This window comes from Oncorhynchus nerka, linkage group LG11, assembly GCF_034236695.1.
Source record: "Oncorhynchus nerka isolate Pitt River linkage group LG11, Oner_Uvic_2.0, whole genome shotgun sequence".
NCBI classification, from domain to species: Eukaryota; Metazoa; Chordata; class Actinopteri; order Salmoniformes; family Salmonidae; genus Oncorhynchus; species Oncorhynchus nerka.
The window spans coordinates 25,611,083-25,636,942 of NC_088406.1; the positions used below are offsets into that span (position 1 = coordinate 25,611,083).

Consider the following 25,860-nt stretch of genomic DNA (forward strand, 5'->3'; position numbering starts at 1 on the left):
TTCGTTTGAATATTACACGAAAACTACTGGTAATTAGTTTGTGGTTCGACGTTTTAACTAAAACGGGTAGAAGCTACAATCACACCAGCCTCCCTGTCACATGACTGATTAAACCGGAATTTGGCTACCGGCTTCCGGGACCGCCCATTTCGTCCGACTGCGGACTGAAGGAGAGAACGGTAAATGTTATGATTTCCATCTATACTATTTGCTCATTCAGAATTGTGTGAGACAGAAATTGACAATCCGCATTCATCCGCGCTTTTAAAATTGAAATTAAACCCAGTAGATCGATATATGGGGGCTTGAGCTGTGTCTCCACTCCCAGACTGTGATTTTTCCTGTTAGCCCAACCAACCCCCACCCCAAAAAGAGAGGACACCCCTTCCTACGAGGTGATAAACATTAGCCTACGAAAGAGAATTGACGAAGGCAGGAGATTTGACATACCGAATTAAAAACATCCGTTTAATCCCTTTATTAACTAGCTAATACTATTCTAAACGTGTATAGCTAATTAATGGTAAGCAGTTTTATACTATGCAGCTAGCTATAACGTTATGAGAAGTGTGACAATTTGCTCGGTTTGTGGTGAATAATTGTTTGTTTTCCGTAGCAACTTTTATGACACATCTGTTCTTTACTTTATTCTTGAGAAATGGACATTAAACCCAATCGTTCCTTACAAAAAAAGATTGCAGTTTTGAACGTGCAGTAACTGCTGCCGACTTATTTTGGACGCAGTATTTGCAGCATACTGCACTGTGACTGCTATCTTGTTTCGGAAGGGTGGTAAAATGTTATAGTTGAAGTACCGGTAGTTAGTTGGTCGAGGAGCCATCATTTTGTCGCCTTCCCAGTCTGCACGTCTGTGTTGTAACTAGTTAACACTGGTTATGTGGTGCTTCCAAGACAACTGGGAATTCGGTGAAAAAAACGAGGTCAAGTGATTATCGACATTCAAAACTATTTGTCCAGTCGGTCGTTTTTATCAGGTAGTCAGGAGAAATCTCCGACTTCAGTGTAATCAAGACAACTAGATATTCGGGGAGAAGAACGACCCACTGGACAAATCGAGTAACCAGCTGTTTTGAACGCGGCATATTTATTTTTTACGTTTTATTTAACTAGGCAAGTCAGTTAAGAACAAATTCTTATTTACAATTACGGACTATCTGGGAACAGTGGGTTAACTGCCTTGTTCAGGGGCAGAACAACAGTTTTACCTTGTCAGCTCGGGAATTCGAACCAGCAACCTTTCGGTTACTGGCCAAAAGCTCCAACCACAAGGCTACCTGCCGCCCAACATATTTAACTGTGGCGTTTGTAATTTGACAGAGGGATATATTGTGGGATCTCCGTTTACTGAGAATACATATTGCTGATGCATGGGACAATGTGGTAGGATCCACATTGGCAAGTTCGTTTATCCTTGGATCCCATGCGTAATGTTCAGAGGATGACACATCATATCGAGGATGCTACCCTGCGGGTGAAATGGTACAGATGCTGATCAGTTTCCGGGTGGCAATTGCCAGAGACTGGTTACCATCTTTTTGGTATTTGGGAGACCCCTTGCTTGTTAGCTGAATGCTAAACTCAGTTTTCTTACATATCCACCTCGATGTTGGAGAACGGAGTTGAGCGTTCCTCAGCTACATGCTTGTTAGCCTGCATGTAATTATATGCAGATTGAGCATTGTCCCTTTATGGTTGCTATAAATGTTGGCAAATTTGAAAATCAAAACCGATAAGAGAATAGAGGAGTACAAGAAGCCGGCTGCTGTGTGTGCGCGCATTGGTGCTACACTTGCTGCGCGCGCTAAAGCCGGAGATCCACCCACGTGGTAACTCCAAAGTGGGTTTGGGGCAAAAAATGTTTGCCACTAGTTAGCACAGCCTCAAAGTCAGAATTGGCTATATCTTAAAAAATTCTAAAATGTTTTATTTTGTTCTTAATTTAAGGTTAGGCATAACGTCGGGGCGGGAGGTAGTCTAGTGGTTAGAGCATTGGACAAGTAATCGAACGGTTGTTGATTCGAATCCCCGAGCTGACAGAGTAAACATCTTTCCTTCTGTCCCTGAACAAGGCAGTTAACACACTGTTTGTTAGTAGGCCGTAATTGTAAATAGGAATTTGTTCTTAACTGACTTGCCTAGTTCAATAAAAAAATAAAAAATTAGTGTGGTTTGGGTAAATTGTAGAAATGGGTGGGGGGGGTTATGACTTTGTGGCTGTGGTAACTAGTGACGACCGAGGAGGCTGTTGGAGCAACATGGCGCCGCACAGCAAAGCAATCCTACACGCCTTATCGTCTCACGTTACCGGAGCTTGTCAGAACTGAGGGTTTGAAAGTTATCCACTATCCGTAGACTGCATGCATGTGGCTAGCAATATTAATGTTTATTGTGTGACAGTCGTCAGGTCTGCCTTGTTTGTTGTCCCGTGAATTTGTAGCTATGTATGTTTTGCGGGACTGAAAAATGACCGGTGTATGGCTTCTAATGCTAATGTAGCGTAGGGAATAATACATTTGACATTAGCTCAACTACTTTGTTTGACTGCACAACTATTCTGTCCGCAGGGGTGTCTGGTCTTTCTGTTGTAGTAGCATCTGCATTAGAGAAGCGATTACTGATATACGGCGATTACCGACACGTGAACTTGGCTGAGAACCTCGGCTCAAAATGGATGCCGCTTCAGAGCCAGCTCGTGAGCCTTGAGGAAGCAGGCGAGCCATGATCCCAGATTTACCCCATTATTAATTAGTCCTCTACCAAATGCCTTTCTCTGAATAGCTTTGGCTCTCATCTTGAATTACAGCTATTGTAAATAACAACAGTAGTGGTGGAATTGTGGTGATAATCAATAACAAATAACTGATGTAGCTTGCCAAGTGTACGGTCATTGACTAGAACCCGTCTGGTCCAGGGTGAAAAGGGTTAGGAAGCCCCGGTGTTGGGAATGAGGTCACTCACCTGCAATGTTCAGAACGTTGTTGATCATACAAATCTAATATACAGAGGACACTGTCATTCAATTCTGTTTAACAGATGTAAAGTTGTTTATCACATTTCAATTTGAAATGCTCTCTGGGATGGGATCTGGCAGATGGGTAGTGATTGGAATGGAATTTATTTTTAGGGCATGACACACCACAATACTTTAGAAACAATTGGCCCCTGATGTCCCCTGTAAGGCTTGTTATATTAAGCTATGGGTTACATATAAACCTTATTTGGCAGTAGCTACACGTGCAGTCTTGACAGGTGTTTTTTTTTCCTTCCTTTCCACCAGAAATGCATTACTTTTTTGGCACTGCCATCGGCCCATTGACCTGGCTGGTACTGTTCAGTTACTTAGCTTTCGAGTTGAACAGACATTTCAGAGGTCATCACATCTAGTGTGTTTGTGCATGGCCATCCAGGCAGTACAGTGCTTTTAAGGCCGACTGTCGGGTAGGCTATGTTATATGTGAACAATGTCTGAGAATCAGAGGCTATCAATTCAAACGTTACGAACATGACATGTAGATGCCACAGTTTAGTCATTCCCTTCAGCACTCTTTTTGGTTTGAGACTGCATAACAAACACTAAACTTCCCATGATACTACCATTCACACAGACTAACACCTCAAATAATCCACTAGTACATAGGTAAACACACACCTTTCTGCTTTGTTATGGCGACAGCCTGTGTCTTAGGCGTTTGTGCTCCCACCCACACTAGGTCATGGGGTCCGTTTTGGGATTATGCATAGGCCTCTGTTGCATTGGTGGTTGAAAATGAAGGTCCCCGCCCCACACATACACATTCATCACCCTCTGCTGCCTGTCAGGCCAGCTGGATGACTGGGACTGGTGGGTGTGGTCTCGGCTGGGTTTCACACATCCCCCTCCCTTCAAACCCTTCTCCCTTGGGCTATCCTGCCTGGTCAGTTCTGCACTGCAGCACTATTGCTGCGGGAGTAGGATATATACTGGTTTTATTTAGTATGCACACAGGTAATGCTGTTGGAATAGGAGGTGATTGAGATATATGGCCATGACTGTTTGCTCATCAAGGAACTCAACTGAATCCTTCATGTATGTGAAGTGCTCCCTCATCCTTCCAGAGGGAACGATTTAGGCTTCAGCTATAGGGTGTGGCCAAAAACATAGGGCTCTTCCCCTCAGGGTGAATCAGTTTTTCATTAGTTGTCTTGCTGTCAGGGTGAGCACAGGGAGACCCTCCAAAAGGCTCTACACAGTCTACGCAAACTAAGGCGATGGAGGTCTGTTTGCATCACTACGTAGTTCTACGTACATTTGTGCGGCTGAATTTTTGGAACTTGACTCAAACTGACCCTTGTTGGCTTCTTTTGCGTAAACTGGAGAGACCTTTTTAGCTCCGGAGTGTCAACTCAGCACCAACTCACTCTCTGTCTCTGACCTTAACCAACCACAACCTCTCATTGCCATTTCCTTTCTAACTCCCCCACCGGTCTGAGGGTGTAGTAGTGCTAGTGGAAAATGTCTATTTCAACATTTCTTTTAAGTTTGCTGTTCCACCTGTCCATTTGAAAGGTGCTGGGTTTGTTTCGTGTGCTTTTCTTCTCTGTCTTGTAGTCAGTGTTTATTTTGGCTTCTTTCACTTGCCAGAAGTGTAATTTCCCTTAGAAAACACTGACTCAGAATGACTAAGGGCTTTTCCCAACTGCTCTTTGTGTGTGGCTGAGACGGAGAGAGGGTTTGTGTGTGTGTCTACTGTTAATTCAAGAGTGAATGGCCGCTAGATGAAACCCAACATATTCTATTGGGACTATAGTAGTGATGCGGTGGGGAAAAAATCAATTTATATATTGCAGTAATATTTTGGATGATATTATATCGATACTTTGACTCCAAGTATGGATTTGTAAAGCAATTAAATGCTAGATAGCTAAAACTGCCAGGGATTTTTATGCACAGAAAAGTCTTGGGTGGGTCTCCTATGTCTAAACAGTTACAAAATAAATAATACAAATCGTGTCCATGCGTATACGGAACATATTCAGACCCCTTCCCCTTTTCCACATTTTGTTACGTTATTCTTATTTATTTTGCTCCCTCCACTGGCTTCCAGTTGAAGCTCGCATCCGCTACAAGACCATGGTGCTTGCCTACGGAGCTGTGAGGGGAACGGCACCTCAGTACCTCCAGGCTCTGATCAGGCCCTACACCCAAACAAGGGCACTGCGTTCATCCACCTCTGGCCTGCTCGCCTCCCTACCACTGAGGAAGTACAGTTCCCGCTCAGCCCAGTCAAAACTGTTCGCTGCTCTGGCCCCCCAATGGTGGAACAAACTCCCTCACGACGCCAGGACAGCGGAGTCAATCACCACCTTCCGGAGACACCTGAAACCCCACCTCTTTAAGGAATACCTAGGATAGGATAAAGTAATCCTTCTCACCCCCCTTAAAAGATTTAGATGCACTATTGTAAAGTGGCTGTTCCACTGGATGTTATAAGGTGAACGCACCAATTTGTAAGTCGCTCTGGATAAGAGCGTCTGCTAAATGACTTAAATGTACATTTAAAAATGTATTAAATAAATAAAAAAATCCTCATCAACCCACACACAATAACCCATAAAGGCAAAGCGAAAAATGTTTTTCAGATTTTTTTTTTTTTTTTAACGGATACCTTATTTACCGAAGTATTCAGAACCTTTGCTATGAGACTGGAAATTGAGCTCCTGTTTCCATTGATCATCCATGATGTTTCTACAACTTGATTGGAGTCCACCTGTGGTATATTCAGTTGATGGCACATGATTTGGAAAGGTAAACACCTGTCAAAATACGGTCCCACGGTTGACAGTGCATGTCAGAGCAAAAACCAAGCCATGAGTTCGTAGCGCTCCGAGACAGGATTGAGAGTCGAGGCACAGATCTGGGGAAGGGTACCAAAACATTTCTGCAGCATTGAAGGTTCTGAAGAACACAGTGGCCATCATTCTTAAATGGAAGAAGTTTGGAACCACCAAGTCTCTTCCTAGAGCTGGCCAAACTGAGTAATCTGGGGAGAAGGGCGTTGTTCAAGGAGGTGACCAAGAACCCAATGGTCCCTCAGACAGGGTTCCTCTTTGGAGATGGGAGAACCTTCCAGAAGTACAACCATCTCTGCAGCACTCCACCAGTCAGGCCTTTATGGTACAGTGGCCAGACGGAAGTCAGTTCTCAGTAAAAGGCACATGACAGCACGCTTGGAGTTTGCCAAAAAGCACCTAAACAAGAAACAAGGTTCTCTGGTCTGATGAAACCAAGATTGAACTCTTTGGCCAGAATGCCAAGCGTCACATCAGAAGGAAACCTGGCACCGTCCCTACGGTGAAGCATGGTGGTGGCAACATCAAGAAAACGATTTAATCAACTTTAGACTATAGCTGTAGCGTAACAACGTGATAGTCAAGGAGTCTGAATACTTTCCCGAAGACACTGTGTTCATTACCAGTCAAGTTTGGACACACCTGCTCATTCAAGGGTTTTCTTTATTTTTACTATTTTCTACATTTTAGAATAATAGTGAATACATCAAAACAATGAAATGACACATTCAAAATATATTTTAATTAGCCATCCCTTGCCTTGATGACAGCATTGCACACCCGTGGCATTCTTTTCCAACAGTCTTTAAGGACATCCCACATATGCTAAGCATTTGTTCGCTGCTTTTCCTTCACTCTGCAGTCCAACTCATCCCAAACCATCTCAATTGGGTTAAGGTCTGGTGATTGTGGAGGCCAGGTCATCTGATGCAGCACTCCATCACTCTTCTTGATCAAATAACCCTTAATTAAGCAGCCTGGAGGTGTTTTGGGTCATTGTCCTGTTGAAAATGAAAAACAAAACTGTTTTTGTTATGGCGTATTGTGTGTAGATTGATGAGGAAAAATAAAAATGTAACACATTTTAGAATAAGGCTGTAATCTAGCAATGTGGAAAAGTACTTTCTGAAGGCACTGTGTGTTTACATATATATATACATATCATTTTTCGGGATGGAAAAATGTTTTCAGTTTGAACTTAAATGACTAAAACAAGATTTAAAGTATGTAGAAAAGATAATGGGCCTATATAAACTCAGCAACAACAAAAAACGTCCATTTTTCAGGACCATGTCTTTCAAAGATAATTCGTAAAAATCCAAATAACTTTGTAAAGGGTCTAAACACTGTTTCCCATGCTTGTTCAATGAATTATAAACAATTAATGAATATGCACCCGTGGAATGGTCGTTAAGACACTAACAGCTTACAGACGGTAGGCAATTAATGTCAGTTATGAAAACTTAGGACACTAAAGAGGCCTTTCAACTGACTCTGAAAACACCAAAAGAAAGATGCCCAGGTCCCTGCTCATCTGTGTGAACGTGCCTTAGGCATGCTGCAATGAGACATGAGGACTGCAGATGTGGTCAGGGCAATAAATTGCGAGACTGTATTGTGAGGCGCCTAAGCAGTGCTACAGGGAGTCACCACGGACAGCTGTTACACATGGCAGACCACGTGTAACAACACCTGCACAGGATCGGTACATCTGAAAATCACACTTGGGGGATAGGTACAGGATGGCAACAACAACTGCCTGAGTTACACCAGGAATGCACAATCCCTCCACCAGTGCTCAGACTGTCCGCAATAGGCTGAGAGAGGCTGGACTGAGGGCTTGTTGGCCTGTTGTAAGGCAGGTCCTCACCAGACATCACCGGCAACAGCGTCGCCTATGGGCACAAACCCACCGTCACTGGACCAGACAGGACTGGCAAAAAGTGCTCTTCGCTGACAAGTCACGTTTTTTTCTCACCTGGGGTGTGGTCGGATTTCCATTTATCGTTGAAGGAATGAACGTTACAAATGAGGCCTGTACTCTGGAGTGGGATCGATTTGGAGGTGGAGAGTCCGTCATGGTCTGGGGTGGTGTGTCACAGCATCATTGGACTGAGCTTGTTGTCATTGCAGGCAATTTCAACGCTGTGCGTTACAGGGAAGACATCCTCCTCCCTCGTGGTACCTGCAGGCACATCCTGACATGACCCTCCAGCATGACAATGCCACCAGCCGTACTGCTCGTTCTGTGCGTGATTTCCTGCAAGACAGGAATGTCAGTGTTCTGCCATGGCCAGTGAAGAGCCCGGATCTCAATCCCATTGAGCACATCTGGGACCTGTTGGATTGGAGGGTAAGGGCTAGGTTCATTCCCCCAAGATATATCTGGGAACTTGCAGGTGCTTTGGTGGAAGAGTGGGGTAACATCTCACAGCAAGAACTGGAAAATCTGGTGCAATACATGAGTAGGGGATGCACTGCAGAACTTAATGCAGCTGGTGACCACACCAGATACTGACTGTTACTTTTGATTTTGACTCGCCCTTTGCTCAGGGACACATTATTCAATTTCTGTTAGTCACATGTCTGTGGAACTTGTTCAGCTCATGTCTCAGTTGTTGAATCTTGTTATGTTCATACAAATATTTACACCATGTGAAGTTTGCTGAAAGGAAACGTAGTTGACCGCAAGAGGACGTTTCTTTTTTTGCTGAGTTTGTTAGTTCTTAAAAATAGTAATCACAAATGAACCACATTCATTAGTATTTTTGTCGTGCCCTGGGGCCTCCATTAATTTAGTTGTGTTTGTGTCACTCGGCTAGGGTAAGTTATGGCAAAATGTGTAGAATTGCAGGAAATTGGCTTTAAAACTGCACCTTTTTCTCTGACTTGTGGAATTGTAGGAAATTAGGTTTTAAACGGCTGCATTTTGTCACTGAGGACAGCAGAAGGACCTCAAATGTTCGGGTAGCGACCACTCCAATGGCCACGCCCACCACCTAAGCACAATTTCTGAACCAGAATAAACCCTGTCTATCTCTCGTTGGCTGTACCTGTGCCAACGCCGGTATTTTTAATCATATAGCTTGTTCTGTCTTTTTAAAAATAGTGAGTCAACATGTTTTCAACACTTATTTTCATGACTTATCAAAACTAATTTTCTCATGCTCTGCAGCAGACATATAGTGAGCAATAGGTATGTTTGGAACATCAAATCGCAGTATTGAATCGCACTAACCTACATATAGGATTGTAAAATCGTATTGTGATGTCCCTGACAATATGCCTATCTCATGGGGAATAGAATTGTATCCCCTGTGTACCAAACCATTGTCTCTGTCATCTCAGTTATGAATCCAGTATCCCCTGTGTACCAAACCATTGTCTCTGTCATCTCAGTTATGAATCCAATCTGACCTCTCTCTCTCTCCTTCTCTCTTTGACAGGGCGATCAGAGGACAGACGACCACCACATTGGCACACCACCGAGCCTTGCTCCCATTCCTGGGACTAAACACGGTTCAAAGTGTGAGTGCTGGTCAACAACGCCTAAACACCATTCTCTCTCTCATAGTCTATCCCTGATTCTCTCTTCACCTCCTCCACCCTCTTCCTCCTCTCAGATTTCTGTACAGGTCCGAGTGCGCCCATGCAGAACCACATGAAATGAATAAAGCACCACAGCCTATAACGGGACCCCCCTCTGCCACCCACCCTGCCCCCTCCCCCGGAATCCAACAGGTAATGGGAATCTACTGTTTGTTTTAATTGGGGCTTCAATCTTGTCTCATGGTTGTTTGTCCAATCAGTAACCATATTGTTGATCACTGTTTCTCCCCTCTTTTCCTTTCCCTTTCACAGGCCACCTTCCCTCCTGGACAACCCCCTTCTGTTGTCTTTGCCACCCCACCTCCACAAATGAACCCAGCACCACAGCACCGACAGGTTCGCCCTCCGTCACCCCACAGCTTCATTTAGTCCCTAGTACAGTATCTTAATCTATTGGTAGGAATGTAGATCCTGCTTAGGGCTGTTGTGACCGTATTACCTCCACAACGGCGGTTAACAGTCATGAAGGCAGTCAAATTCCAAGTGACTGTTTAGTAATTAGGCTTCTCCAAGCTCTGATGCTCCAGATGGTCATTAGTAGCCTACCAAACTTGCTAACTGCATGGTACTCAGTGCTGTAACACTTCATGTTGCGCAACATTTCTATAGGCTGTCCAATTCCATGAGAAAACAGAGTGATGGCCTCTATTAAAAATAGGAGGATCCCATCAGCTTTCAATAGGCTATGCCTCTCAAATGTATTTCTCAACTTTCCTAATATTAAGCACATGGCTTTTCTTTAAAATAGAAGTATAGCCTACCTGGCTGGCTTGAAAATGTACCACGGGAAAAGCCTCCATTTGCTATTTAAGTGCATCGATTACATGTATCCCCCCCCCCATGTTTCGAGACGGGTGCATGATAATGGTACTTTATAAATCAAAACAAACTTCTTATATATAATTTGGACTTTTTCGAACCAGAGTTGCGCGCGCACCTCATGTAGCTTAGCCCATAGGCTTATATGTTTTAATAAGGTTTGTATCACAACTAAAGTGGTCAAATAACTTCTTAAAATTAAGCACATTAATCCCTCTTCACAAGTCGTGTAGAGCCTAACTGGCATAAATAAGCAGCTGTTGAGTTTAAAATTTAGTGAATTTTTACCATAAACATACACCTTTATATAATAAAAGCATTACATACGTCATCGCATTTGCGGTCACTTTTGATAATGGTGTTTCCCTCCAATGGAACATTGCTGCGCTTATAATGTGAAGAAATAGCCTAATAGTTTATCAACATTTTAAGCTACGTTCTGAAATGTTGTCAGCCTCATTCCGTAATTTTTTTTTTTATTGACGCTAGGGGTTGTATTAATTTGGGATCTATCGCATACCACAACTGTCCCAGACTTATTTATTTTTCGCACAGAATAGAATAGGTCAACTTTTGTACTATGGGGGATATTAGATTGACATAGGCTCGTGCTTTTGCTGTTCGTTAGGCCTACTCATCTTGTTGACTGACAAGAAGTAAATGTGGACAGTTCTTCCAATATCTTTAATATGTACCTCGGAATTGCAGAAGAATGCGTGCAGTTGCGTCCCTGATGTGTCTGTCTTCACTTGTAACCTGTGAGAAAGACCCGATCACGTGCTGGAGAGCCATGTGAGTGACAGGTGCTTCGGAGCATGCAGCACTCAGGGAGAAGGGAATTATCATTATTATATTTAGCCCAAGGGCACAATGGCCACTGGCCGCAAAAGGCATAGATTTTTATAGAGAGCATTACATCCACACAAAGGCCGAGGAATTCGAGACATTATCAATTGCTTGTCAAATTGTGAATGAGAGACTGATGAGGTGTGTACAGCCTGCACAAAAAAACAAAGCAGAGCTCATGCCTTTTCATGTGACCTTTTTTGAAATCATCATTAGTCGCATCATGCAGCCAATGTATTAATAATCTAAACATATAGCCCAACGTTTGTAGAACTAAAGGTACATAAATAACTCTAAATGAAGCATATAGGAGGACATATTTCTTTGTTAAACACTCAACACAGAATAGCCGCATGTGTTCACTCCCTCAAATCAATTGTGTTCTTCATACTATATAATAATGCCATGGAATTCTAAGCAAATCTTGTCTGCTAAATGAACTAGTGTAGCCCACAGCCATATGACATATCCAGATCAGGACCTAATATAAGGACAACTCAGAGTATGCTATTCTATTCTTCTGAAATGGACACATTTTCTTCATGTTTCTTTAGACCTGTCTTAAATAAATATTGGATTTATTTTGAAGGTGAGGGCTATATTACATGGATTTATTAGACTTTTTAAAAATGTAAATATTCCAAAGGTCTGTATCAGTGGCTTTGTAAGCCAGGAGATGCTAAATGTGTTTGTTAATTAACGGTCAACAATCACAGGCTGACGAAATGTCATGACAGCCATAATCGTGCTACGTGTAAACTCTCATTCTTTCCTCTTGATACCATCTCTTACTGTTTAGTGTTCAGTGAGTGTACGTTCCACACTCCAACCTGTCATTGTTACTGCTAGAAGGCAAAATCATTCTCTCAGATGAGACCTGTATAGTGTTCTGAATCCTCTTGTTGAGCCCTGCTCCATGCCTGCCTATCTCTCACTCTGTGTGTTTGTGTGTGTCTATGGAGGAGGGTTGAATCTGCTGCTCTCCAGCTGGTGTCCTATTAACCTCTGACCTGTGACCTGTCTTGCTCTCCTTTTCTAGTTTGCCCCTGGGCCCCGTGCTTTACACCAACAGGTACTAACAGCCTAACCAGGGACTTGGGTGGGCTGGGTTGAAATAGGGGCAGTGTAAGAGTTCTCTCTATACTTGCATTTCTAAACTGTTTTTGAGCACTGAATGTTGTAAAACCTACACATGTTTATTTTGGTAGGCTAAGAGATTGAATCTGCTGTAGAATCCTATTCCAAAAGTATTCTGGGATCCCTTATTCATTGGGAACTTGTCATGTTCACACACCAGGATTTCCCTTAGCGGGTAATTATTGGCTTTTGTCCGATTTACATATTAATTGTAAAAATAAATAAATAAGCGGATAAATTAAATTGGCTCCAGACAATTGTCCAGGGGGAGAAAAAAAAAAAGTTCGAAATAATGCTTTTTAGGCTATTCATTGATGGAAATACGTTTGACTGCTCATGCTTATCGGTTTGTAGGCTAATACATTATATTCATTTATGTATCTTGTTTATTACACGCATACAGATACAGAGCCTTTCAGTAGAAAATCATCTGTCGAACAGCACAAGAGCTGCTGCTGCAGCATCTTGTGGTGCTTTCAAGACAACTAGGAATTCTGGAAAAATACAAGGCCAAATCATGATGTCAGCGATTTTCAGGTCGGAAAGTCGGAGCTCTAGAAAGAGGCCTGAGTTGGATGACTGTTCAAAATTATTTTTTTATCCCCCCAGTTGTCTTGAACACACTGAAGTCAGAGATTTCCGCGTTCCAAGTTGTTTTGAAGGCGGCATCAAACTGCAACATAAGGCAGACTTCATCAGCGCGTCACACACCACTTTGCAATGAGCTGGAGGCAACTTGCTTTTTGAAGACATATACTTAATTGTTTGAAACCTAAACGTTTTAATACATACACTGAACAAAAATATAACATGAAACAATTTCAAAGATTTAATTGAGTTAGAGTTCATATAAGGAAATCAGTTAGGCCCTAATGAGTTTGGTCACAGATACCTTAACATTTAAACAATAAATAAAAGTATGGATGGGGATCAGAAAGCCAGTCACTATCTGGTATGGATCTCGACACGGTATCTCTGTGCATTTAAAATTGCCATCAATAAAATGCAATCGTGTAAATTGTCCGTAACTTATGCCTGCCCATACCTTAACCCCACCGCCACCATGTTCACAACATTGACATCAGCAAACCGCTTGCCCACCCGACGCCATACACGCTGCCTGCCATCTGCCCGGTACATTTGAAACCGGGATTCATCTGTGATGAGCACACTTCTCTAGCGTGCAAGTGGCCATCGAAGGTGAGCATTTGCGCACTGAAGTCGGTTATGACGCCAAACTGCAGTCAGGTCAAGACCCTGGTGAAGACAACAAGCACACAGATGAGCTTCCCTGAGATGGTTTCTGACAGTTTGTGCAGAAATTCTTTGGTTTGCTCAAAGCCACAGTTTCATCAGCTGTCCGGGTGGCTTATCTCAGACGATCCCACAGATGAAGAAGCCAGATGCGGAGATGCTGGACTGGCGTGGTTACACGTGGTCTGCGGTTGTGAGGCCGGTTGGACATAATTTCTCTAAAACGAAGTTGGTTGCGGCTTATGGTAGAGAAATGAACATTCAATCCTCTGGCAACAGCTTTGGTGGACATTGCTGCAGTCAGCATGCCAATTGCAGGCTCCCTCAACTTGAGACATCTGTGGTATTGTTGTGTGACAACTGCACATGTTAGTGGCCTTTTATTGTCCCCAGCACAAGATGTACCTGTGTAATGATCATTCTGTTTAATCAGCTTCTTGATATTCCTCACCTGTCTGGTGGATGGATTGTTTTGGTAAAGGAAAAATGCTCACGAACAGGGATCTAAACACATTTCTTCACAACATTTGTGGGATCTCTTTATTTCAGCTCATGAAACATGGGACCACACTTTACATATTGCGTTTATATTTTAGTTCAGTACATTGAGGCATTTCTTACCTTGCTTCAAAGTAGCCTATTAGATCTCTCTTTTTGACATGTTCATTTTTGTCACTTGAAAGTGCTCGCATGTGTTGTGCCCTTTTGACAACTATCGTTTCTGGTTCATTCCCGACTGCATTGTGTGCATTGCTGCGCTTATAATGTGAAGAAATAATATTTTATCAACATTTTAAACTAGTTCTGGTCTGTTGCCTCAGACTCATTGCTTTCTGTTTTTATTTTTTTATGTAGCCTTTTTATATAGCCTACTGGTTGTATGAGTCTGTTTGGAATAGGCTATTTCTCAACAAGCTGACCAATAAAATAAGTAGCAAACCTTTCTACTCTTGATTGACAGACTAGTGATTTTGCTGTTTGTTACTCTTCTTGCTGGCTGAGGAAAAGTTAAATAGGAAAAGACAGTTATTCTAACATGTTTAAAGTGCACATCAGAATTCAGTAAGAAGGACCGTACATTGTTACATTCTCCACTTGCATGTTCTGTTCATATGAATTACCATATACTAAATGTGATTTTTGTCATTCTGAGCATAGTGGGTGGATGCCCTAATCAGGTTATGCACCCAATGCATATTGGTCTGGTAAAAAAAATCCAAATGTCCGGCGCCATATTTTCCTAACGGAAACCCTGACACACACACACCGACTCAGTGTTAACTTTGCGCATGGACACAGTTGCTCACACACCTGTATTTTTAAAGGACTAGGGATGCATTCTGCTTGTTAGTTCACTACTGTGGGGATAGGTTCTCTGCTTTCTATCAACTGACTGCTGCTCTCCCATTCTCTCCCCCCTCTCTCATTCTCTCTCTCTCATTCTCATTCCCTCTCCCCCTTTCTCATTCTCTCTCCCCGCACTCTCATTCCCTCTCCCCGCTCTCATTCCCTCTCCCCGCTCTCATTCCCTCTCCCGCTCTCATTCCCTCTCCCGCTCTCATTCCCTCTCCCGCTCTCATTCCCTCTCCCCGCTCTCATTCCCTCTCCCCGCTCTCATTCCCTCTCCCCGCTCTCATTCCCTCTCCCCGCTCTCATTCCCTCTCCCTCTCCCCCTCTTTCTCTCTCCCTCTCCCCCTCTTTCTCTCTCCCTCTCCCCCTCTTTCTCTCTCCCGCTCTCATTCCCTCTCCCCCTCTCTCATTCCCTCTCCCCTCTCTCATTCCCTCTCCCCCTCTCATTCTCTCTCTCATTCTCTCCCCCTCTCTCATTCTCTCTCCCCCTCTCTCATTCTCTCTCTCATTCCCTCTCCCCCTCTCTCATTCCCTCCCCCCTCTCTCTTGCGTCCGTGTGCATTCACGTGGTGTCTATGGGATGTGCTGCTGAAGGGAGGATTCAGGTCACTGCAGGTAACACTTCTCCTCTTTATTTTTCCAGAGGAGTCAGTCTGTCTGTAGTTGGCAGTGTTCGTGCCTGTGGTCCTGCCATTTTTTGGCTTTAGTTTTGCCTAAAGAGAAGCATCAGAATGTAAATGAAGCAACACAGAACATTCTAGTCTTATTCGGTTTTTAGCAGTTTGGATTCTGCCTTTATGAATATGCTGTTAAAGTGTCAGAACAGACTGTTAAAATTGTTGTAGTATTAACTGCCATAAGGAATGGCAAGGGGAAATATAATAGTCCTCTTAATGTTTTAATTGTTGAATGTTCTTTACTAAAGAGGACTTTTCCATAACTTGCTCCTCTCTCCTCCTTCTCCTTCCTCTCTCCAGCCGTACTACAGCCGGCCCAGCAATGCCCCCCGGGTGCCCCCCAGCAGCACGCCAAGGCCTGTGGCGCCCACACACGTCTACCAGCCGGGCCAACAGATGATGATGATCCCCTCACAGCAGATCCCCTTCCCCAACCAACAGGGCCCCGCCTACTTCATACCCGGACAGGTAACTTCACCCCGTCCCTTCCACCAGGGTGCTCCATCTATACTAGGCCACTGTCATTCTCTTTACTCAGACATTCACTATACCTTTTGGGACTGTTCCTTTGCACCAGGCAAGCTCAATCAAACGCAGCTATGGTATTTGGAAAGAAAGGAAATGCTTTTTGAAACCAGGTCTGGTAGCAACTAGCAAGGCAGTCCCCCTCCCCGTCTGTGAGGGAGGCCCCACATGGAGTGGTCTGGTGACCCCCTGGCTCAGGGACAGATTCTGCTGAGTCTGGCCTCCGCTCTATGGAGCCAGTGCTGGGAAAAATGCCCCTCTCCCCTTCCCCAGGCGATCAGCTGACCCTCCAGTCCCTTCCTGATTGTGCAGTGCTTAAAAGCACCACAGAGAGAGACGGATGGCTGTTACTGTGTGTTAGAGGGAGGTAGAGGGGTGCAAGTTAAACCTTAAGAGAGGTTTTCCTGCCTTGTGTGTGGGACAAAGAAAGGTATAGGTGTGTGTGTTGAATGAGTTAGATCAAATACTAGTTGGCAGGCTGTCTTAGCACCTTTTCCATCCTACTCATTGTTTTGTAGTTGAATTTTAGCTTGCCTGTAATACTCTGGGCTTGGGGAACATTATACAATGTACCCTTTTAGATAATATCTAAACCATTCTGTCATGTCTCTCTCCCTCAGTACCGGTCAACGTACGTGGCCACCCCTCAGCAGTACCCGGTCCCACCGGGCACTCCAGGCTTCTACCCAGGCACCAGCCCAGCTGAATATGGTACATATGGTAAGAGGCTCTGTTTGGGCCTCGCCTGCCGATGCCCACCTTTACCCAAAACCACAGGCCTCAGCTTAACACTGCTCTCTCCTGGACACACTGAAAACAGGGATGTCAATTCCTGAGTTTAATTGAAATGTATTTTCAACAGAATTTCAATTGACTAAATTCAAGTGAAATTGAATTCAACCCTGATACACAGGTCAAATTCCAAACCTGTTACTTATTTCAGCACCAATAAGTCATTCCCAACAGTGTTGTTTCAAATTTCTTAACTTAACTGTTCATTTTGTCGGGTAACGAAGGCCTCTGGGCTGGTGATGCAGAGTATGAGTGCCCTCTAGTGGTATGTGTTTGCCAGTACAGGGGCTACAGAAAGCTCACTGGTTGTCCTGAAAACAAGCTTGGTGACCCTGCTCACAAGTCTGTGTGCTATGTAGTGGCTTGGTCTGTCTGCACAGTTGAACAGTGACCAGCCAGTATATGGAGTCTACTTTAGAAATGTTAAGTCTTGACATGCATTACTCCAACATGGTATACAAGAGAGAGGGGGGGAGTTGATGTGTGGTTGCTTGTGTGTGTGTAGATATATTTCTGCATATCAATATTTCTGTGTGTGTGTACTTTGTATAGATCTGGTCAGATGTCAATGTAGAGCTGTTTTTCAACTGCAGACGAGAAATCTTTCTTCCTTCTGAGCTAAAACATTTAGAGGAGTGAGCACATTTTCTGAAATGTTCCCTCGTGCTGCCAGTCTAATAGACTTAGCTTGTGTGCTTATGTTAGTCACGTGCTCGCTCAATGCCTACAAAGGTACTGACTCATGTTCTCTCATACTGTACTCGCACCTGGCTAACACATGCACTGTCACACACATGCACCAGTCTCCCACTAACATTGACTCCCTTTTTGTTTGGGCCTCTGCAACCATGGAAAGACAGACAAACCTGCACAGAGCCTCTGCCTGTATGCGTGTGTGTTTTGAGACCGGGGCAGGAATGTATTTGAGTCTGCTCCAGTAGGAAGGGAAGTCAGTGTGACCTCAGGCTCAGCTCACTGGTGCTTCTTCCAGTTTTGGCAGCAAATACTAGTCTTGAAGCTGGTGCTCTGGAGGTGTAAGTCGCTCTGGATAAGAGCGTCTGCTAAATGACTTAAATGTAAATGTAAAATGTGTGTGAAACTCAAATATCACCCCCCCCCAGTCCCTCACAGATTTGTCTTGCTTCCATTATGCTCATTCTCCCATTGGCTGTTTTAAACTACCGTAATTTCCGGACTATAAGCCGCTACTTTATTCCCACACTGGTAACCTCGCGGTTTATACAATGACGCGGCTAATTTATGGATTTTTCCCGCTTTCACAAGATTCATGCCGCCAAAAAACTGAGCACCATCACATAATGTGACGTAAATCGAGCGCGCTCAAACTTCCCATCATTCTGATTACGGTAGTCATTTTGTCACCCTCATCATGGCAAAGACACGGAGAAATGCATATGATGCAGCTTTCAAGTTGAAGGCGATCGATCTGGCTGTTGGAAAAGGAAATAGAGCTGCTGCATGGGAATAATGAGTCGATTATAAGATGTTGGAAAGCAGCGTGAGGAACTGACTCGGTGCAAAAAGACAACACACCTTTCAGAGGGAAGAAAAGCAGATGGCCCAAAGTATTTGCAGCCACTCGACATCAGTGTAAATGGTGCATTTAAGGTGGCGCTCCGTGTTCAGTGGGAGGCTTGGATGACAAGTGGGGAGAAATCCTTCACTAAAACGGGGGGCCGCATGCGAAGAGCAACTTATGGTCAAGTCTGCCAGTGGGTCCTGATAGCGTGGAGCATTGTCAAAAAATCCACTATCATCAACGGGTTTTGAAAGGCTGGACTGCTGCGTGTTGAAGGGGCAGCATGAGCTCAGCGGGGTATTTGCCTCCGGATGAAAGTGACGAGAGCGACAATGAAAACGATCCAACATCGGATGAAGCAATTCTGAGGCTATTCAACTCCGACCCCGAAGATGACTTCAGTGGTTTCAGTGCACAGGAGGAGGAAGATAGTGACCAATGACTTTCTTGGTAGGCTACTGTTTTAATTTTTGTTACAAGCCGTGTTTCGTTAAAGCCTATTTATTTTTGTTACAAGCCGTGTTTCGTTTAAAGGCTGTGTAAAGTTCATTTGTTTCAATGTACCGGTAGGCACCTGCGGCTTATAGACATGTGCGGCTTATTTATGTACAAAATACATATTTTTTAATAATTCAGTGGGTGCGGTTTATATTCAGGTGCGCTTAATAGTCCAGAAATTATGGTACCTGAAAGGACTGGATATGTGTAAGCAGTATGGTGATGGCTCCTCCGGCCTAGCTCTTCAGTAGGCAAAGTGGAACTTCCACTTGACTGTTTTCACCTACACAATCCTTTTGAGATTTTCACACCTGAGGGAGTGGGAACTAGAGGGGAAGATGGAAGCAGATTGAGTACATGTTAGCTGGTGACGGATTGACATTGAAAGGGGCCTATGTAGTGCGGTAGTGATCATTCCAGAAATGCCTCTTCATTTCATCCCCTTAAGCCATCACACTAGATTTGACATGCCCAGTTTATCAAAACAAATTTTATGTCACATGCGCAGAGTACAACAGAATTCACCTTACCGTGAAATGCTTACTTACAAGCCCTTAACCAACAGTGGAGTTCAAGAAATTGTTAGGAAAATATTGACTAAATAAACAAAAAAATACTTTTTAATTGTAACACAATAAAATAACAATAACGAGGCTATATACAGGGGTAGCGGTACCAAGTCAATGTGCAGGGGTACGGTACCAAGTCAATGTGCAGGGGTAGCGGTACCAAGTCAATGTGCAGGGGTACCGGTACCAAGTCAATGTGCAGGGGTAGCGGTACCAAGTCAATGTGCAGGGGTAGCGGTACCAAGTCAATGTGCAGGGGTAGCGGTACCAAGTCAATGTGCAGGGGTAGCGGTACCAAGTCAATGTGCAGGGGTACCGGTACCAAGTCAATGTGCAGGGGTAGCGGTACCAAGTCAATGTGCAGGGGTAGCGGTACCAAGTCAATGTGCAGGGGTAGCGGTACCAAGTCAATGTGCAGGGGTAGCGGTACCAAGTCAATGTGCAGGGGTAGCGGTACCAAGTCAATGTGCAGGGGTAGCGGTACCAAGTCAATGTGCAGGGTACCAAGTCAATGTGCGGGGGTAGCGGTACCAAGTCAATGTGCAGGGGTAGCGGTACCAAGTCAATGTGCAGGGGTAGCGGTACCAAGTCAATGTGCAGGGGTACCGGTACCAAGTCAATGTGCAGGGGTACCGGTACCAAGTCAATGTGCAGGTTAGTCGAGGTCATTTGTACCGTTGAAGTCACCCCCACCCTTCTTACCAGAGAGATGTTTGCGTGATGCGTGAAGAAGCAGGGTGGCTATACCGACTCTGATGACGTATCCTGAGCGAGCCATGTTTCCGTGAAACAAAGAACATTACAATCACTGATGTCTCTCTAGAAGGCAACCCTCGCTCGAATTCCGTCTACCCAATTGTCAAGAGACTGGATATTGGCGAGTAGTATGCTTGGGAGCAGTGTGCGATGTGCCCATCTACGGAGCCTGATCAGAAGACCGCTCCGTCTGCCCCTCTGCAGTGCCGTTGTTTTGGGTCGCCGGCTGGGATCCGATCCATTGTTCTGGGTGGTGGACCAAACAGAGGATCCGCTTCGGGAAAGTCGTATTCCTGGTCGTAATGTTGGTGAGTTGACGTTGCTCTCATATCCAATAGTTCCTCCCGACTGTATGTAATAAAACCTAATATTTCCTGGGGTAACAATGTAAGAAATAACACAATAAAAAACAAAATACTGCAGAGTTTCCTAGGAACGCGAAGCGAGGCGGCCATCTCTGTCGGCGCCGGAAGGAAGAAGCCACGTACTTGTTTGGAGAAATGTCCTCTGGTCTGATGAAACAAAAATAGAACTGTTTGGCCATAATGACCATCGTTATGTTTGGAGAAAAAAGGGGGGAGGATTGCAAGCTAAAGAACACCATCCGAACCGTGAAACACGGGGGTGGCAGCATCATGTTGTGGGGGTGCTTTGCTGCAGGAGGGACTGATGCACTTCAACAAAATACATGGCATCATGAGGAGGAAAATTATATATATTGGATATATTGAAGCAACATCTCAAGACATCAGCCAGGAAGTTAAAGCTTGGTCACAAATGGGTCTTGCAAATGAACAATGACCCCAAGCATACTTCCAAAGTTGTAGCAAAATGGCTTAATGACAACAAAGTCAAGGTATTGGAGTGGCCATCATAAACTCTGACCTCCATCCTGTAGAAAATGTGTGGGCAGAACTGAAAAAGCGTGTGCGAGCAAGGAGGCCTACAAACCTGACTCAGTTACACCGTGTCTGTCAGGGGAAATGGGATAAAATTCACCCAACTTATTGTGGGAAGCTTGTGGAAAGATACCTGAAACATTTGACCCAAGTTAAACATTATAAAGACAATGCTACCAAATACTAATTGAGTGTATGTAAACATCTGACCCATCTGAAATAAAAGCTGAAATAAATAATTCTCTCTGCTATTATTCTGACATTTCACATTCTTAAAATAAAGTAGTGATCCTAACTGAACCAAGACGGAATCTTTACTTGGATTAAATATCAGGAATTGTGAAAAACAGATTAAATGTATTTTGCTGAGGTGTATGTAAACTTCTGAGTTCAACTGTAGGTAGGTGTAAAGTGACTGCATAGATAATAAACAGCAGTGTGGAAACAGGGGTGGGGGGCAATTTAAATCGTCCAGGTGGCCATTTGATTAATTGTTCAGCAGTCTTACGGCTTGAAGGTAGAAGCTGTTACCCTCTCTAGGGTACGTGGGACGCTAGCGTCCCTTCTGGCCAACATCCAGTGAGGTTGCAGAGCGCCAAATTCAATTGCAGAAATGCTCATTATAAAAATTCAGAAGACAAAACATACTTTACATTAGGTTTAAAGATTAACGTCTTGTTAAGCCAACCGCAGTGTCATATTTATAAAATGATTTTTGGCGAAAGCATACCTATCCCAGAACATACCTGGCCCAGAACATAGCCCAGTTGACAAATTATTACAAACAGCAACCAGCCAAGCAGAAGCGTTACAAAACTCAGAAATAGAGATAAAATTAATCCCTTACCTTTGATGATCTTCATATGGTGTTAATCAGAAGACATTCATTTACTCAATAAATGTTCCTTTTGTTCGATAGTCTCTTTATATCCAAAAATCTCCTTTTTTGTTAGCTCTGTTTTCTTCAGTAATCCACAGGCTCAAACTCAGTCAAAACAATCCAAATTGTATCCGTAAAGTTCATAGAAACATGTCAAACGATGTTTATATTCAACCCTCAGGTAGATTTTTAGCTTAAATGATTTGTAAAATTTCAACCGGACAATAACGTCGTCAATATAAAAGGTAAACAAGAAATGCACATGCGCCTGAAAAAACTCGGTCACGTTAGGGTCCTCTCGTTCAGACTGGTCTTATTCCCTCATTTATGAGAATACAAGCCTGAAACGATTTCTAAAGACTGTTGACATCTAGTGGAAGGCATAGAAACTGCAAATGGAGTCCTAAGTCAATGTATACTGTAATGGCATTGAATAGAAAACTACAAAACCACAAAACAAACGACTTCCTGAATGGATTTTTCTCAGGTTTTCACCTGCTAAATCAGTTCCGTTATACTCACAGACACTATTTGAACAGTTTTGGAAACTTTAGAGTGTTTTCTATCCAAATCTACAAGTTATATGCATATCATATCTTCTGGGCCCAAGTAGCAAGCTGTTAAATGTGGGCATGCTTTTCATCCAAAATTCCGAATGCTGCCCCCTACCCTAGAGAGGTTAACCTTTCTAGCGCAGGGGTTCCGCTAGCGGCACACCTCGACAGCATTCCACTGAAAAGGCAGCGTGCGAAATTCAAAAAGATTTTTTTGGAATATGTAACTTTCGCACATTAACCTCTTGAAACTAGGGGACACGAGTTTCAAAGTAAACGGGCTATTTCTCAGGACCAGATGCTAGAATATGCATATAATTGACAGCTTAGGATAGAAAACACTCTAACGTTTCCAAAACTGTAAAAATATTGTCTGTGAGTATAACAGAACAGATAATGCAGGCGAAAGCCTGAGAAAAATCCAATCAGGAAGTGACTCTTATTTTGAAACCCCTGTGTTCCTATGCATCCCTATTGCCCATTGAAAGGGATATCAACCAGATTCCTTTTTCTATGGCTTCCCTAATGTGTCTACAGCCACTAGACATAGTTTCAGGCTTTTATTTTGAAAAATGAGCGTGAACGACAACATTGCGTCAGTGGTCAGGTGGTGGCTCTCAGAGTGATTTGTGCGTAATAGACAAAGGCGGCCATTGTTCCTCTCGCTCCTACTGAAAAGCCAATTGTCCCGGTTGATATATTATCGAATAGATATTTGAAAAACACCTTGAGGATCGATTATAAAAAAACGTTTGCCATGTTTCTGTCGATATTATGGATCTTATTTGGAGTTCTTTTCGGCGTTGTCGTGAATGCAATTTCCGGTGGATTTCTCAACAAAACGTGAACAAAAAAAGGAGGTATTTCGGCTATAAAAATGATCTTTATGGGACAAAATGAACATTTGCTGTCTAACTAGGAGTCTCGTGAGTGAAAGCATCCGAAGCTCATCAAAGGTAAACGATTTCATTTGATTGCTTTTCTGATTTTCGTGACCAAGCTTCCTGCTGCTAGCTGGACATAATGCTATGCTAGGCTATCGATAAACTTACACAAACGCTTGTCTTGCTTTGTCGGTAAAGCATAATTTCAAAATCTGAGATGACAGCTCTGGATAAGAGCGTCTGCTAAATGACTTAAATGTAAATGTAAATGACAGGGTGATTAACAAAAGGCTAAGCTGTGTTTCACTATATTTCACTTGTGATTTCATGAATATGAATATTTTCTAGTAATATTTTTTGACCGTTACGCTATGCTAATTAGTGTAGTTGATGACAATTCTCCCGGATCCGGAATGAGTAGTTCTATGTATTTTTTTAGAAATATGTAACTTTCACACATTAACAAGTCCAATACAGCAAATGAAAGATAAACATCTTGTTTATCTACCCACCATGTCCGATTTCAAAAATGCTTTACAGCTAAAGCACAACATATGATTATGTTAGATCACAGCCATTTTTCCAGCCAAAGATAGGAATCACAAAAAGCAGAAATATAGATAAAATGAATCACTAACCTTTGATCTTCATCAGAAGATACTCATAGGACATCATGTTACACAATACGTGTGTGTGTTTTGTTCGGTAATGTGCATATTTATATCCAAAAATCTGTTTACATTGGCGCCTTATGTTTAGTAAGGTTTTGATTCCGAAACATCCGGTGATTTTGCAGAAATACTAATAATAAACATTGATAAAAGATACTAGTGTTATTCACAGAATTAAAGATAGACTTCTCCTTAACCTGTTAGTACTCTAGGGGCAGTATTTCATTTTTGGATAAAAAGACGTGCCCGTTTTAAGCGCAATATTTTGTCACGAAAAGATGCTCGAATATGCTTAGAATTGATAGTTTTGGTAAGAAGAGAGTCTTAGGTTTCCAGAAATGCAAAGATTTTCACTGTGAGTCCCTTAGAACAAATGCTTCGGGCAAAACCAAGATGTATGACCGACCAGGAAATGCACAGGATTTCTGAGGCTACGTTTTCCATGATCGCCTTATATGGCTGTGAATGCGACAGGAATGAACGGACTCTTTCTCTTGTTTCCCCAAGGTCTCTGCAGCATTGTGACGTATTTGTAGGCATATCATTGGAAGATTGACCATAAGAGACTACAATTGCCAAGTGTCCCTCTTGGTGTCTGCGTGGCATTTGGTGAGCAGGTCCTAATCCAGGCACTCGTCATCTCCCGTCTGGATTACTGCAACTCGCTGTTGGCTGGGCTACCTGCCTGTGCCATTAAACCCCTACAACTCATCCAGAACGCCGCAGCCCGTCTGGTGTTCAACCTTCCCAAGTTCTCTCACGTCACCCCGCTCCTCCGCTCTCTCCACTGGCTTCCAGTTGAAGCTCGCATCCGCTACAAGACCATGGTGCTTGCCTACGGAGCTGTGAGGGGAACGGCACCTCAGTACCTCCAGGCTCTGATCAGGCCCTACACCCAAACAAGGGCACTGCGTTCATCCACCTCTGGCCTGCTCGCCTCCCTACCACTGAGGAAGTACAGTTCCCGCTCAGCCCAGTCAAAACTGTTCGCTGCTCTGGCCCCCCAATGGTGGAACAAACTCCCTCACGACGCCAGGACAGCGGAGTCAATCACCACCTTCCGGAGACACCTGAAACCCCACCTCTTTAAGGAATACCTAGGATAGGATAAAGTAATCCCTCTCACCCCCCCTTAAAAGATTTAGATGCACTACTGTTCCACTGGATGTCATAAGGTGAATGCACCAATTTGTAAGTCGCTCTGGATAAGAGCGTCTGCTAAATGACTTAAATGTAAATGTAAATGTGCGCAAAAATCAAGTCCCAGTATTTTTCCATTCAAATCTCAGAACAAAGCAGGGTACAAGGACGGTGCTTTCAATGGAGAGAAATATGACAAACCACCTTCAGGATTGATTCAATCAACGTTTTCCATGTTTCAGTCGATATTATGGAGTTAATTCGGAAAAAAGTTCGACATGTAGGTGACTGAATTTTCGGTTAGTTTCGGTAGCCAAATGCATAGTAACAAAAGGGAACGATGTGTCCTACACAAGAATCTTTCAGGAAAAACTGGACATCTGCTATGTAACTGAGAGTCTCCTCATTGAAACATCTGAAGTTCTTCAAAGGTAAATTATTTTATTTGATTCCTTGGCTGGTTTTTGTGAATATGTTGCGTGCTAAATGCTAACGCTAAATGCTAAGCTAGCTATCACCACTCTTACACAAATTATTGATTTTCTCTGGTTCTAAAGCATATTTTGAAAATCTGAGACGACAGGATTGTTAAGAAAAGGATAAGCTTGAG

The 25,860-nt window shown here is 43.4% G+C and overlaps 1 protein-coding gene across 4 annotated transcripts in view; it reads left to right on the top strand.

Annotated features, from left to right (window-relative positions):
- Positions 1-2,253: 2,253 nt before the first annotated feature.
- The window catches only part of LOC115136617 (eukaryotic translation initiation factor 4 gamma 1-like), a 68,371-nt gene continuing 44,764 nt past the window's right edge, over positions 2,254-25,860 (top strand). For all 4 annotated transcript variants that reach the window (XM_029672182.2, XM_029672183.2, XM_029672184.2 and 1 more), the window contains exons 1-8: positions 2,254-2,347; positions 9,297-9,378; positions 9,474-9,591; positions 9,712-9,795; positions 12,164-12,196; positions 15,460-15,480; positions 15,843-16,010; positions 16,688-16,787. In XM_029672182.2, coding sequence (XP_029528042.1) covers positions 9,517-9,591; positions 9,712-9,795; positions 12,164-12,196; positions 15,460-15,480; positions 15,843-16,010; positions 16,688-16,787 — 481 coding nt within the window. In that variant the 5' untranslated portion in view covers positions 2,254-2,347; positions 9,297-9,378; positions 9,474-9,516. The remainder of the gene's footprint in view (positions 2,348-9,296; positions 9,379-9,473; positions 9,592-9,711; positions 9,796-12,163; positions 12,197-15,459; positions 15,481-15,842; positions 16,011-16,687; positions 16,788-25,860) is intronic.